This window comes from Myotis brandtii, unplaced genomic scaffold, assembly GCF_000412655.1.
Source record: "Myotis brandtii unplaced genomic scaffold, ASM41265v1 scaffold68, whole genome shotgun sequence".
NCBI classification, from domain to species: Eukaryota; Metazoa; Chordata; class Mammalia; order Chiroptera; family Vespertilionidae; genus Myotis; species Myotis brandtii.
The window spans coordinates 3,477,520-3,488,480 of NW_005370657.1; the positions used below are offsets into that span (position 1 = coordinate 3,477,520).

At 54.9% G+C, this 10,961-nt stretch overlaps 2 protein-coding genes across 2 annotated transcripts in view; one reads left to right on the forward strand and one right to left on the reverse strand.

Moving 5' to 3' along the window:
• RPL35 (ribosomal protein L35) overlaps positions 1-4,015 on the forward strand; it is a 4,414-nt gene extending 399 nt beyond the window's left edge. The window contains exons 2-4 of the mRNA XM_005881516.2: positions 79-215; positions 1,310-1,391; positions 3,832-4,015. Of these exons, the coding sequence (XP_005881578.1) occupies positions 79-215; positions 1,310-1,391; positions 3,832-3,981 (369 nt within the window). The 3' untranslated portion in view covers positions 3,982-4,015. The remainder of the gene's footprint in view (positions 1-78; positions 216-1,309; positions 1,392-3,831) is intronic.
• Positions 4,016-4,073: 58 nt separating this feature from the next.
• WDR38 (WD repeat domain 38) lies at positions 4,074-8,032 on the reverse strand. Its single transcript, XM_014529416.1, has 8 exons — positions 7,964-8,032; positions 7,377-7,497; positions 6,111-6,227; positions 5,928-6,025; positions 5,126-5,257; positions 4,858-5,007; positions 4,456-4,503; positions 4,074-4,351 (listed from the first exon to the last, which is right to left on the reverse strand). Exons 1-8 carry the CDS (start codon positions 8,030-8,032, stop codon positions 4,274-4,276), a joined length of 813 nt encoding a protein of 270 aa, XP_014384902.1. The 3' UTR covers positions 4,074-4,273.
• Positions 8,033-10,961: the final 2,929 nt, after the last annotated feature.

Below are 10,961 nucleotides of genomic sequence, written 5' to 3' on the forward strand. Positions count from 1 at the left end.
CCGGCGGAAGCCTCGGTGAGCGGCGGAGGGGGAGACGGAGGCACCCCGCATTTGACCCAGACCCTTCCTTGCACGCAGGCCAAAATTAAGGCTCGGGACCTTCGCGGCAAGAAGAAGGAGGAGCTGCTCAAACAGCTGGACGACTTGAAGGTGGAGCTGTCCCAGCTGCGCGTAGCCAAAGTGACAGGCGGCGCAGCTTCCAAGCTTTCTAAGATGTAAGTGACCGGCGGCCGGACCGCGGGCCTCAGGGCGGCGGGGGGAGTCTGTGTGCATCGGGGGCGTTTGTGGATCTTTGAGGTTGGCTCAGGGCGGTGTCCGCGGAAGTGCCCGTTCGGTGGATCTGTGGGTTGGAGTGTCAGGCCCTCCGCGTGGGGACCCGCTCCTCTTCACCTGCCTTGGACCGTGTGGTCCTGTTGCCCGGAGAGCCCTTGTTCAGCTTCTCTGGCTGGTGAAAGAACAGGGTGTCCCTCTTCGGGGACATTTTAATGCTTCAGAAAACCCAACTGGACGTTTTCTTTAATCTTCCACCAGCACTTGGTTCCCCCTCCCTCCCTCCAGTTGGTAGGTGGGTGCCTTGCACCTTACTTGAGTTGTAGTGTAAAATAGTGATTTCCATGGATCAAGAATTGTGTAAGGAATGTGGGTTTGGAGTCAGTCAACCTGGGCACAAATTCCACTTCTGCCACATCCTACCTGGTGGGCAGGTTAGCTAACCACCCGGGATTTTTTTTCTTCTGTGAAATCTCCCCAACAGCCTTCATGTGGTGGGGGAGGATATTGGGTGAGTTTGGGAACATGTAAGCAAGTGTCGTGCCGAATCCTCAAGAGCAGGTTTACCAAGCTGTCAACTGAGTGAGCCTCCCCTCACCCCCCACATGACTACAGATTCACCTGCCCCCAGCTGTTCTCTGCTCAGTAGCATTTCTCCCTCCCAGTGGCTCCTGCTGTGACTCTTTAAGCTTCCCTGGTTGCCCAGCTTGTGATATGATTCTTTCTGGTCAGCTCATTAAGATGGGCATTGGCTAGGTTGGCTTCATAGCCTTCAGGATGTATGGCCTGGCCCCCCATCAGTCCTCCATTGCTCCTCATTCAGCCTCCTCAGTGGACACGTCACAGATCCTCCAAAGCACTGGACGCTCCAGGCCTTCCCTATTCACTCCTGAGATTCCCATATACTATAGTCCTCCGACCTTACCCCCAGAATACCTTGCTCCTGGGCTGGGTTAAGTGCATCTTGGGTGGATATGGATGAGATCTGGGTCAGGCCCTGAATGAGATGCTATGTGTTCACTGATGTCTCTTTTTGTAGCCGAGTTGTTCGCAAGTCTATCGCCCGTGTTCTTACCGTCATTAACCAGACTCAGAAAGAGAACCTCAGGAAATTCTACAAGGTGAGTGGGGGTATGTGTGGGGCTGCCTGGCTCTAGGGAGCAAAGTTCCAGCCCTCCCTTGCTGAGGGCGGTCAGGATGAAGAGGTTCTCCTGCTGGTGTATGTGGGACAGAGCTTTGCCCAGACATCCTTGGGCTTTCCAGACCCGTCCAGCTTGAAAATGGGTTTGCCTTTCCAGCATCTTGCTCTAGCATGTGGTATGCAGACTGCATTTCCTCCGGCTGCAATTGTCAAGAAATCAACTGCGTGGTAGGACTCCTGGGTTTTCGGTGCAGCCTCACCAGCTGAATGAGTTTGGGCCGTCTGAGGATTGACTGCTAAATGTCTTGTCTTATAGTACTGTGTGTCAGTCACTGCCAAGCACCTGACATTCTTGTTTTTCGGATGAGGACCTCAAGGCTTAAAGAGGTTAAGTTGTTCAGAGTCGCCTACAAATAATGGAGTGATTGGGCTGAGGTTCAAAACCATGCCTTGGGGAGGAGTGAATGGGGTGCTCCTGGGAGATTTCCACAGGTGTCTGATCCCTCAGCCTAGGATATTGACAACCATTTCCTAGTCCTGTCCTCAGATGAGTCTTACCAGGGTTCAAGCAGTGAAGGCAAACCAGTGGGATACTTTGTGTGTGCGTGAATATGTATATTTTGTTGCAAGGAATTGGCCTATGTGGTTGTGAGGGCGGGCTTAAGATTGTGGGCAGGCTGGGACTCAGGACACAGGTTGAAGCTGCTGGCATTTCTTGGGGAGAGCCTCAGCCCTTCCTTGAAGGACTTCCAGCTGGTTTTTATCAGGCCCACCTAGATTACCCAGGATATTCTCTCTTAATTTAAATCAGCGGATTGATTAGTGGCTTTAATTACATCTTTACATCAACTCCCAATTTAGTGTTTGAATAACGAAGGTTTGATACCAAAAAGGCCATCACGGTGTGCCTGGGATAGCCTCCCAGGGACACAACTGTGGGGATGGGGGTGGGGTGCTGCCACCCCTGGATGTATGCACATCTGTGCGGGAACGTTTCTCTGAGGATTGGGTCTGAAGCTTTCATCAGGCTCTGAGGGGACCAGGCAGAGGGGGTGACCTGGAGGAATTGTCTTCCGTAACTATCCATTGAGTGCACCCATGCCAGGCACCACTCAGGGAGGTGGGGGTGAAGTTTCCATCTGTGTGTCAGTGGACCTTCTGTGGCGACAGACGTGTTCTGTATCTGCTCTGTCATCAGTCACCTCCAACCACATGTGCCTGTTGATCACTTAATGTGACTATGGTGTCTAAGGACTGGCTTAATGTAAACAGTATGGGCTAGTGGCTATTCTATTGGGTAGCAGAGCTCTAAGGGGCTTAGTACATTTGAAATGCACAAGGTTCTGACTTGTGCCCTGGTGTGAGGGATGTGGGTGGACAAAGACTTGAATACTTCCAGCACTTGTCCTCATCTCCTATTTGGCCTTTTCTGCAGTTCTCTGCCCTGTGCCCAGCTCCTCCGGGCTGTTGGTGGTTCCTAGAAAGAGCCTGAGCTGTCAATCTTAAGGGGTTTTGTGCAGTTTTCTCCCCCACTGATGGGCCACTTGTTATCTGTTCCGTCTTCCCCCACTGAGCTGGGAGCTCCTTGAGGTGGGACCAGGCCTGATTTCTGGCCAAGCCAGCACCCAGCACAGGGCCTCAAGAAGTGAGCCAGGGATGGAGACACTATGGCCCTGTTACAGGTCTGGGAGCAGGTTTGGTGGGAGGCCACCTAAGGCAGGAAAGGGGGCTTCCCTTGGCCAAGCCAGAGCTTCCCTCTGGGACTTGTAAAAATGGGAACATAATTACAGGGGACACCCATGGGTACCTGGCAGACACTCCAGATTCACCCAGTACCAGCTTAGGGTGCAACCCCTCCCCCACCCCTATCACCATATGCATCAGCTTGCATAACTTAAACCAAGAAAACAGTCACCACCCCTGTACTTGCTGGGTGCCACATGCCCCTTACTTGGATGTGATGTTGACTCCATGGCAGGAATTCAGCTGGAGGGAAGAACACCGTGTAGGGAGTTGGTTGACTTAGGTGCAAATCCCAGTTCTGCCAGTTTTCATGAGATTCTGACAAGTTCACTTGCTTTTTGACTCTGTAACTCAAAATACTCTTTTTTTTAATGGGGATTTTCCCCCCCCCCCCCCCCAACCTTGAATTTGGGGGCATTGTATGAACTAGTAAGCAAGAAGTGTGGCCTGCCCCGGTCCCATGGTGACAGTCCCCTACTGGGCTGGATGTCATTCAGCTCCCCACACTCATGTCTACAAATGAACCTCCCCAGCCCAGCCATGTACCTTCCTCAGTTACCTCTCAGGTCTTCCCAGCACCATCTCAACACCTAGTTCCAATCTCTGGGGCTTGCTTAGCTATTGCAGTAGCTCCTAAGCCCTGGTCCTCAGATTCCCCCTGCTCTCCCATCACCCAGGGCAAGAAGTACAAGCCCCTGGATCTGCGGCCCAAGAAAACACGCGCCATGCGCCGCCGGCTCAACAAGCATGAAGAGAACCTGAAGACCAAGAAGCAGCAGCGGAAGGAGCGGCTATACCCCCTACGGAAGTACGCGGTCAAGGCCTGAGCATCGTGGCGTCAATAAAGCACAAACTGGCTGACTTGCTTTGTGTTTGCAGTTGTTTTAACTAACCATGCTGGAGAGATGGGCTGTTGTGGGGCCATGACAAGGATCTGCTGGGTGCTCGGTTATGGTTACTTTGGGCCTGTGGCATGGAATGGCCCTGACTGTGCTTTCTCCAGGCCCCAAGCGCCCTGGGCAGGGAGAGGCAGGGGCGTGAGGTTTGAGAGCCTTGTGTGGCGATGTTACACTAGAGGCTCTGGGTGGTTGATCATGTGCGGGGGACTTGGCAACTTGCCTAATCAACAGCTCCAGACACCAATAAGAGTTTCCCATCTGGGGTGAAGGTGCAAGCGTAGGCCACATCCAGGGCTCCCTGCCAAGAACAGTGTTGGGCTCTGAGGATGCAAGTCCTGCCTGAGCCCAGCTTCCTAGTACACCTTCCACTGCTCCTTTGGATGCTACAGCCACAGGCCTTACCTTCAGGGTTTCAATGCACATTCCTGTGTTGCAGTCCCAGACTTTGATCTGGAAATAAAAACAAACAGAAAGGGAGGCCTCACGACACAAGCAACTTTTAAATCACCTTGGGGGTGAGTCCTAGCCAACATCATCTTTGGACTGGGTTTTGTTTTTGAGGTATTTTTAAGATGCCTGCCATAATATCTGATGCAAAAATGCAGTGCAGTGCAATTTCCTTCCCCCTGAAGTTATTTAAATCCTACAAGTGTTACGTTTGGGCTAGCACAGACTTTAGTGGCTGGCACCTTCCTGTTCAGGGCACAGGGACGTGGTCCTTCCTGGACAGGGCTGAGGACTCTAGTAGGCCCAATGTGAGGGTAGGAGTTTGCCAGGAGGAGGAGCCTGGTGGGGTAGGGTTACCATTGGGGAGTAGCCCGCGCTGGCCAGCTGCAACCCATCTGGGGAGAAAGCTATGCTCTTCACCCAGGTGGCGTGACCCTTGAGCTGGATAAGCAGGCTTCTAGTCGAGGGCTTCCAGATGTGGATGGTCTTGTCCCAGGAGCCGGATGCCTAGACAGCGGATAGCTGTTGGAGGCCTGCATGTTCACTGCCCCCAAATGGCCCATGACCCTCCAAGGGTCTTGCTGCCAGCAAGGGACCAGCCTAGAACCCAGGCAGCCCAGCTCACCAGCAGGCCAGATGTTGAGTAGCACAGGCAGCTGACATTGCCACTGTGACCCTCCAGCTCCTGGTGGAAGATCGCTGGGGTCCCTGTCCGAAGGTCCCAGATGCGAATGGTAGAGTCCCAGGAACCAGTGGCCTGCAGACAGCTGCCATAAGGATGGGCCAGAATGGACCCATGTCCACCCTCCCAGTTTCTAGGCTGGTCAGACTCAGAAAGCAGGCACCAAGCCCTGCTGAATCCCCATCTTACAGATGAGGGCTCAGGCTCAGAAGAGCCAAGTCATTTAGTCAAGGTCTAGAATTCTAACCACTGCTCAGTCCCAAGTGGGAAAGTGGGTGCTGGTACTGTCATAGTGTGGGGCATGGGCAGAGGTGGTGTGGCTCACCAGATAGTCTGAGCTGGGTGCGAAGTCACTGCTCTGGATGGAGTCTTAGTGCCCTGCTAAGTGGCGCAGCACCTGGCCAGACTGAAGGTGAGAGCCCTGAGCATCAGAGGGCAGCCCAGAAGCCTCACAGTGCCAGGTTCTAGGCCTCAGGTGGGTCAGACCCAGGCCCTTCTTTCGGGGCTGCCTGGGTGATGTGGCATATCAGAGTCTGGGAGACTTTCCCAGCCTGAGGAGAGGGCAATCCAGGAGGGGGAACCTCCTGGGCACAGGGGGTGGGGGAGAGGTAGCTGTAGCCAGATGCTAGGGGGTCTTGGTGTGGGCACGAGCAGTGGAGAAGACTGGGAATGACCTTTCTGGAACCAGTGTGGAGGGTGTGTGTGTCATCCAGTCCCAGGCTCTCTGGCCACCCCCTCCATATACCTGCACCTCCCAGAGCATCACCCGCTTGTCCCAGCCACCCGATGCCAGCTGCTTGGAGTCTGGACTGAAGCTGACTGTTTCCACACTCCGCTGGTGACCTACAAGGTGGCACAGGACACAGCAAGGTCCGGAAGGGAACCCAGGCCTGGCTGCTTGGCTCGCAGTCCCAGCCAGCCCACTCACCCTTTAAGATCTGCAGACACTTGGCTTTTGCTGCGTCCCACAGGCGGATGGTGCAGTCATAGGAGGTGCTGGCAAAGAGGCGGCCATCGGGGGAGAAGCGGCAGAACTTCACAGGGCCTGGGGCGGGTGGCCGTGGTCAGAGAACGGCACTACCCCCGCCACCACCACCTCTGGCCCTCCACTCTGACACCCACTAATTTCTCCAGTCTCATCGCCTACCTCTCTTGTCCTCACTCCCTTCTAGCCTACACCATACACCTGGAATTCCTGGAACACCCAACCCCACACCATCAGTACCAATCAAATGCAGGCATCTCCCAGAAACTCCTTGACAGCCCAGCATAGGTTCACTGCCTCCTTTGAGCTCCCCAGCCCCCAGATTTTCCTATTATAGCATTAATCAGTCTGCCCTATAATGAACCAGAGCTATTTCTTTGTCTCCTTAATTGTAAATTATATCTACTGAGTACTTACTCTGGGTCCTAGGTACTTTCCTTGCATTATTTTATCCTATAGGGTAGCAACCATTATCCCATTCTACAGAGGAGGAAATAGAGGCTCAGAGGTGACATTACATAATCAGTCAAAATAGGAGGTAAAACAGATGAACCTTAAGGACATTATGCTGAGAGGTAAGCCAGTCACAAAGAGGAATACTGTATGGTTCCCCTTATATAAGGCACTCAGCGTAGTCCAATTCTTGGAGGCAAAAAGCAGAATGATGGTTGACAGGGTCTGGGGGAAGGAAGGAATGAGATGTTTAATGGGTATATTTTCACTTTTGCAAGATGAGTTCTGGAGACTAGTTGCACAACCATATGAACGTAGGTAACACTACACTTAAAAATGGTTAAAACAGTAAATATGTATATTTGTAAACATTTTAAAAAGTAGGATCTGAATCCTGCTGGTGGGGCTCAGTGTTGAGCATTGACTCCTGAACCTAGAGGTCACGGTTAGATTGCCCCTTGGGGCACATGCCTGGGATGCCTGCATGATCCCCAGTGCAGGAGGCAGCCAATGAGTCTCACCATTGATGTTTCTATCTCTCCCCTTCTCCCTTCTCTCTGAAATCAAATTAAAACACACTTAAAAAAAAAAAAAAAGATCTGAGTTCAGGTCCGCCAGAGTCAGAGGGCCCAGGGAACATGTCCGTCTCCTTGCCCTCGTGCCTCAGCCCCGCCTCGGCTGTCCTGCGTGGGTGCCCAGCTCAGACATTGGAGGTCATTGCGGCCTTAGCCTCCCGATCCAGGTCGAGGAGCCCACCTGTGTGGCCACCCAACTTCCACAGCAGATTCCCACTCCGGGTTTCCCAGCCATACACACAGCCGTCTTCAGAGGCTGTGAGCAGCGTCTGGCCGTCCGGGGAGAAGGCGGAGAAGTTGACCTGGAACAGAGCACAAAAGTGGTCCCATCACAGGGCAAGAAACACCTGCTGTTCCTTCTTGACGCCAGAGCCCTGGGCCATCCCTAAACACCCCCCCAGGAGCCTGGGGTTGGAGCCGCGGCTTCAGGCCTCACTCTGCAGCCAGAGCCCAGACCCAGGAACCATTCTGCAGCCAGAGCCAAGAGCCTGGCGCTCTCTCTGAAGCCCCGTAAAGGGAACCTGTGCCCGAAGCTGAATCTGACGGACGCCAGCTGCTGGCGCCTTCTCTAGAACCAGATTCTGAGCCAGGAGTCCATTCTAGAGCTGGAGTCCAGAACCAGGAGTTCACTTTGAAGCCAGAGCCCAAAGAACAGGGGTCTGAGGCCTCTCTGGCACCAGAGCTTAGAACCTAGAGCCCATTCTGGAGTTGGAGCTCCGCTATGGGAAATCAGGAGCCTAGAGTCTGGGCAGGGCCCACTGGCCTCACCTCTCCGTGGTGCCGGCGGAAGAATTTCACTCTCCCTATGACCAGCCTCCCTGGGGCCGTACTGTTCATGGGCCCGCGGCCAGCTCCCTCGGGCTCCCTCCGACCCGCTGGTGGGCTGCGGGCGGACTTGGGACAGGGGGAAGGGGAAGGGGAAGGGGAAGGGGAAGGGGAAGGAGAAGGAGGAAGGGGGAAGAAGAAACTGTGTACAAGTGGTCTCCATGGCAACCCGGGGGGGGGGAGCGCGCAGCTGCTGTGGGGTCTCTGGGAAGTCGTGAGATGGACTGGGAGAGACCGTTCTCCGCTCCCTGGAGGTGGGCCTGTGGCTGGCACCGTGGCCGCCAGAGGGCAGGCCAGCCCCACACACTGCGCCTGCCTCTCCTGCTGCTCTGAACCCGTGCACAGTGCCGATCCGTTTGCGAAGGACCCAGACCCCTTGGAGAGGAGCCTGTTTCCCATCTGCACAATGGGGAGGACCAACCCTGCCCCTCAGGTAGGGATGCTCCTAGGAGTGGCCAGGACTGAGGTGAAGAGCTTCCATGGAGAAGCTGGAGATGATGCCCATCTTTGCCCTCCCGGATGTGGGGAGCCAGAGGTGGTGTGTGTAAAGCACGGGGCGCTAGAAGATGGGGACACTGTGGTGAACATTCCTAGCAGCGCAAAGTGTACCGTGGGAGGAAGTGGAGGTGGTGGGGAGAGGCCCGGGAGCTGTCATGATGCTTGTTGAATAGTTCAAGTTGAAGCTGGGAAAGAACAGGACTTGGTTTCCATGTCCATTTTACAGATCAGGAAACTGAGGCCCCAAGATGAGGGGGACATTCAAAGGTCACTCAGCCCACAGGAAAGGAACTGAGACTTTCCCATGTCTGCCTGCCTCTGGGGGCCTCTATTGGGACCGCCTGCCATGAATTCCAGGCCCTCACAGCCAGGTCCCTGACTGCTGGTACATCTGAGAAGCTGAGGTCCTGAGAGGCAAGATTTGGTCCAGTCATCCAGCACCTCCATGGCAGAGCTGGGGCCAGCTCCCTTCCCGCAGGACAGGGTGGGGCTGAGACACCCTCGGCTCCACGGGCTCCACATCCACTGGATTCCAGACTCCCTGGGGATGGGGGTGGGGCAGCTGGGCTTTGGGAGCTTCAAACTTGAGGGTTCCCAGTGGTGACTCACACCCTTCCTCCCAGATCTCTTTGCCAGAAACCCTTCTCACGAGATCCCCTGCTCCTGCTCTATTTTAGGTCCCAGACAGTCAGGCGGGAGAGGGGGTGACAATGGTGGCTTTGAGGCAGCCCCACCCCCATTCTAACTCCCAGAGGGCCCAGGTCACTGAATTGACTCCTCACGGACCCATCTGAATTGGGCCTCTAATAGAGGCAGCCCCTCACCCCCAGACATGGGTCCCTACATGGTACCCCCATAGCTGGCTCCCCAGGCCCTCCCTCCCTCTGCTCAGGCACCCCCAGCCCATTCCCCTTGTGGATTGCTCCAGCCACCTGGTTGTTCCTACTCTACTTGGATGGCCCAGCCCATCATTCCCAGAGCCCTCCAGGCAGACCTCATCCACCAGGCCCAGGGACCCCTCGGCCAGAAGGGGTTAAAACCTTTCTGCTTAACGCAGGAGTCTGTGGTTGCAACCACCCACCATGAATTCCAGGGGCCTCAGGGGCTCCAGCATCATGCCCACCTCTGCTGCCTCCTCCTGCCACTGTCCCCTGCTCCCACCTGGCTCCCTGAACTCAGCCACAAGGGTCTTTTCTTCCTTCCTCCACCCTTTGCCTGTGCACATGGGGTTCCCCACCCTCTTGGCCCTTGCTTACCTTTGGATCTCGCTCAAATAACCCTCCCCTTCCCCTACAGCCTCCACTTGCCCACCCCAGACTAAGTCAGAGCTCCTGCCTCAGAGATGAGACATTAGAATCACAGGTCTGGGTTAAACCTGGGTTGTACCGACGACCAGCTCTGCAACCTGGGCAAGCCACCTGGTTACTCGGTGCCTCAGTTTCCTCATCTGTAAAATAGGGGTGCTCACGTGGCTGCCCTGTGAAGCGTCGGTGAGATGGTGCCTGTCAGGCTCCTGGTGCAGTAAGTGCTCGACGGCAGGAGCTGTGACACCCCCAGTCCCTTAGGCGTAGAGCCCAGACACAAACGCCCTTTGCCAGGCTCCCCCAAGGGCCCGGGCACAGCTCATGATGGAGAGAGAGGCTTGGTGATCAGGGGCTGTCTGGCCTCCTGCTCAGCTGGGGCTGCACCTGCAGGGTATGGTCCCTGCCAGGGGTTGGGGCACCAGTGTGTCACAGTGATGTTGGCAGCAGTACTGCACTGACTCAGGTTTTGTCCAGGATATTGGGGGACCCAGATTCTAGCCTCTCCAAGAGGGTCTTTGGGGAATATTTTCCACCCCTGGACTGTCTTTTCCTTCTTAGGGCCTGCCATATTCTCTCCTCCCTCAGCCCAGACTGAGGAGGTGGCTCTGTGCTGGCCTTCCCCACTCTCACTCCATCCGCTGAAGGTGACCCACTCCTTGTCCCCACCATCCCCATTCTAAGTAGTTTAGTGGAATATGCATTGCCAGGGCGCGAGTGCAGTTCCCAGGAAGCAGGGAAAGCTGTGTTAGCAAGAGAGCCAGCAGAGAGGAGAGGCCGAGAGTCAGCCTGCCTGGTTCCTGCCAGCTTTCCAGCTCCCAGCTCCAGTTCCTGGTGCTGCTGTCCTAAAACACACGTTTCCTTAAACTTCTTTCTCTCTCTCTCTTTCTTTCTTTCTTTCTTTCTTTCTTTCTTTCTTTCTTTCTTTCTTTCTTTCTTTCTCTCTCTCTCTCTCTCTCTCTCTCTCTCTCTCTCTCTCTCTCTCTCTCCCTTCCTTCCTTCCTTCCTTCCTTCCTTCCTTCCTTCCTTCCTTCCTTCCTTCCTTCCTTCCTTTCTCTCTCTCTCTCTCTCTCTTCTCTCTCCCCTCTTCTCTCTCTCTCTCTCTCTCTCTCTTCCTTCCTTCCTTCCTTCCTTCCTTCCTT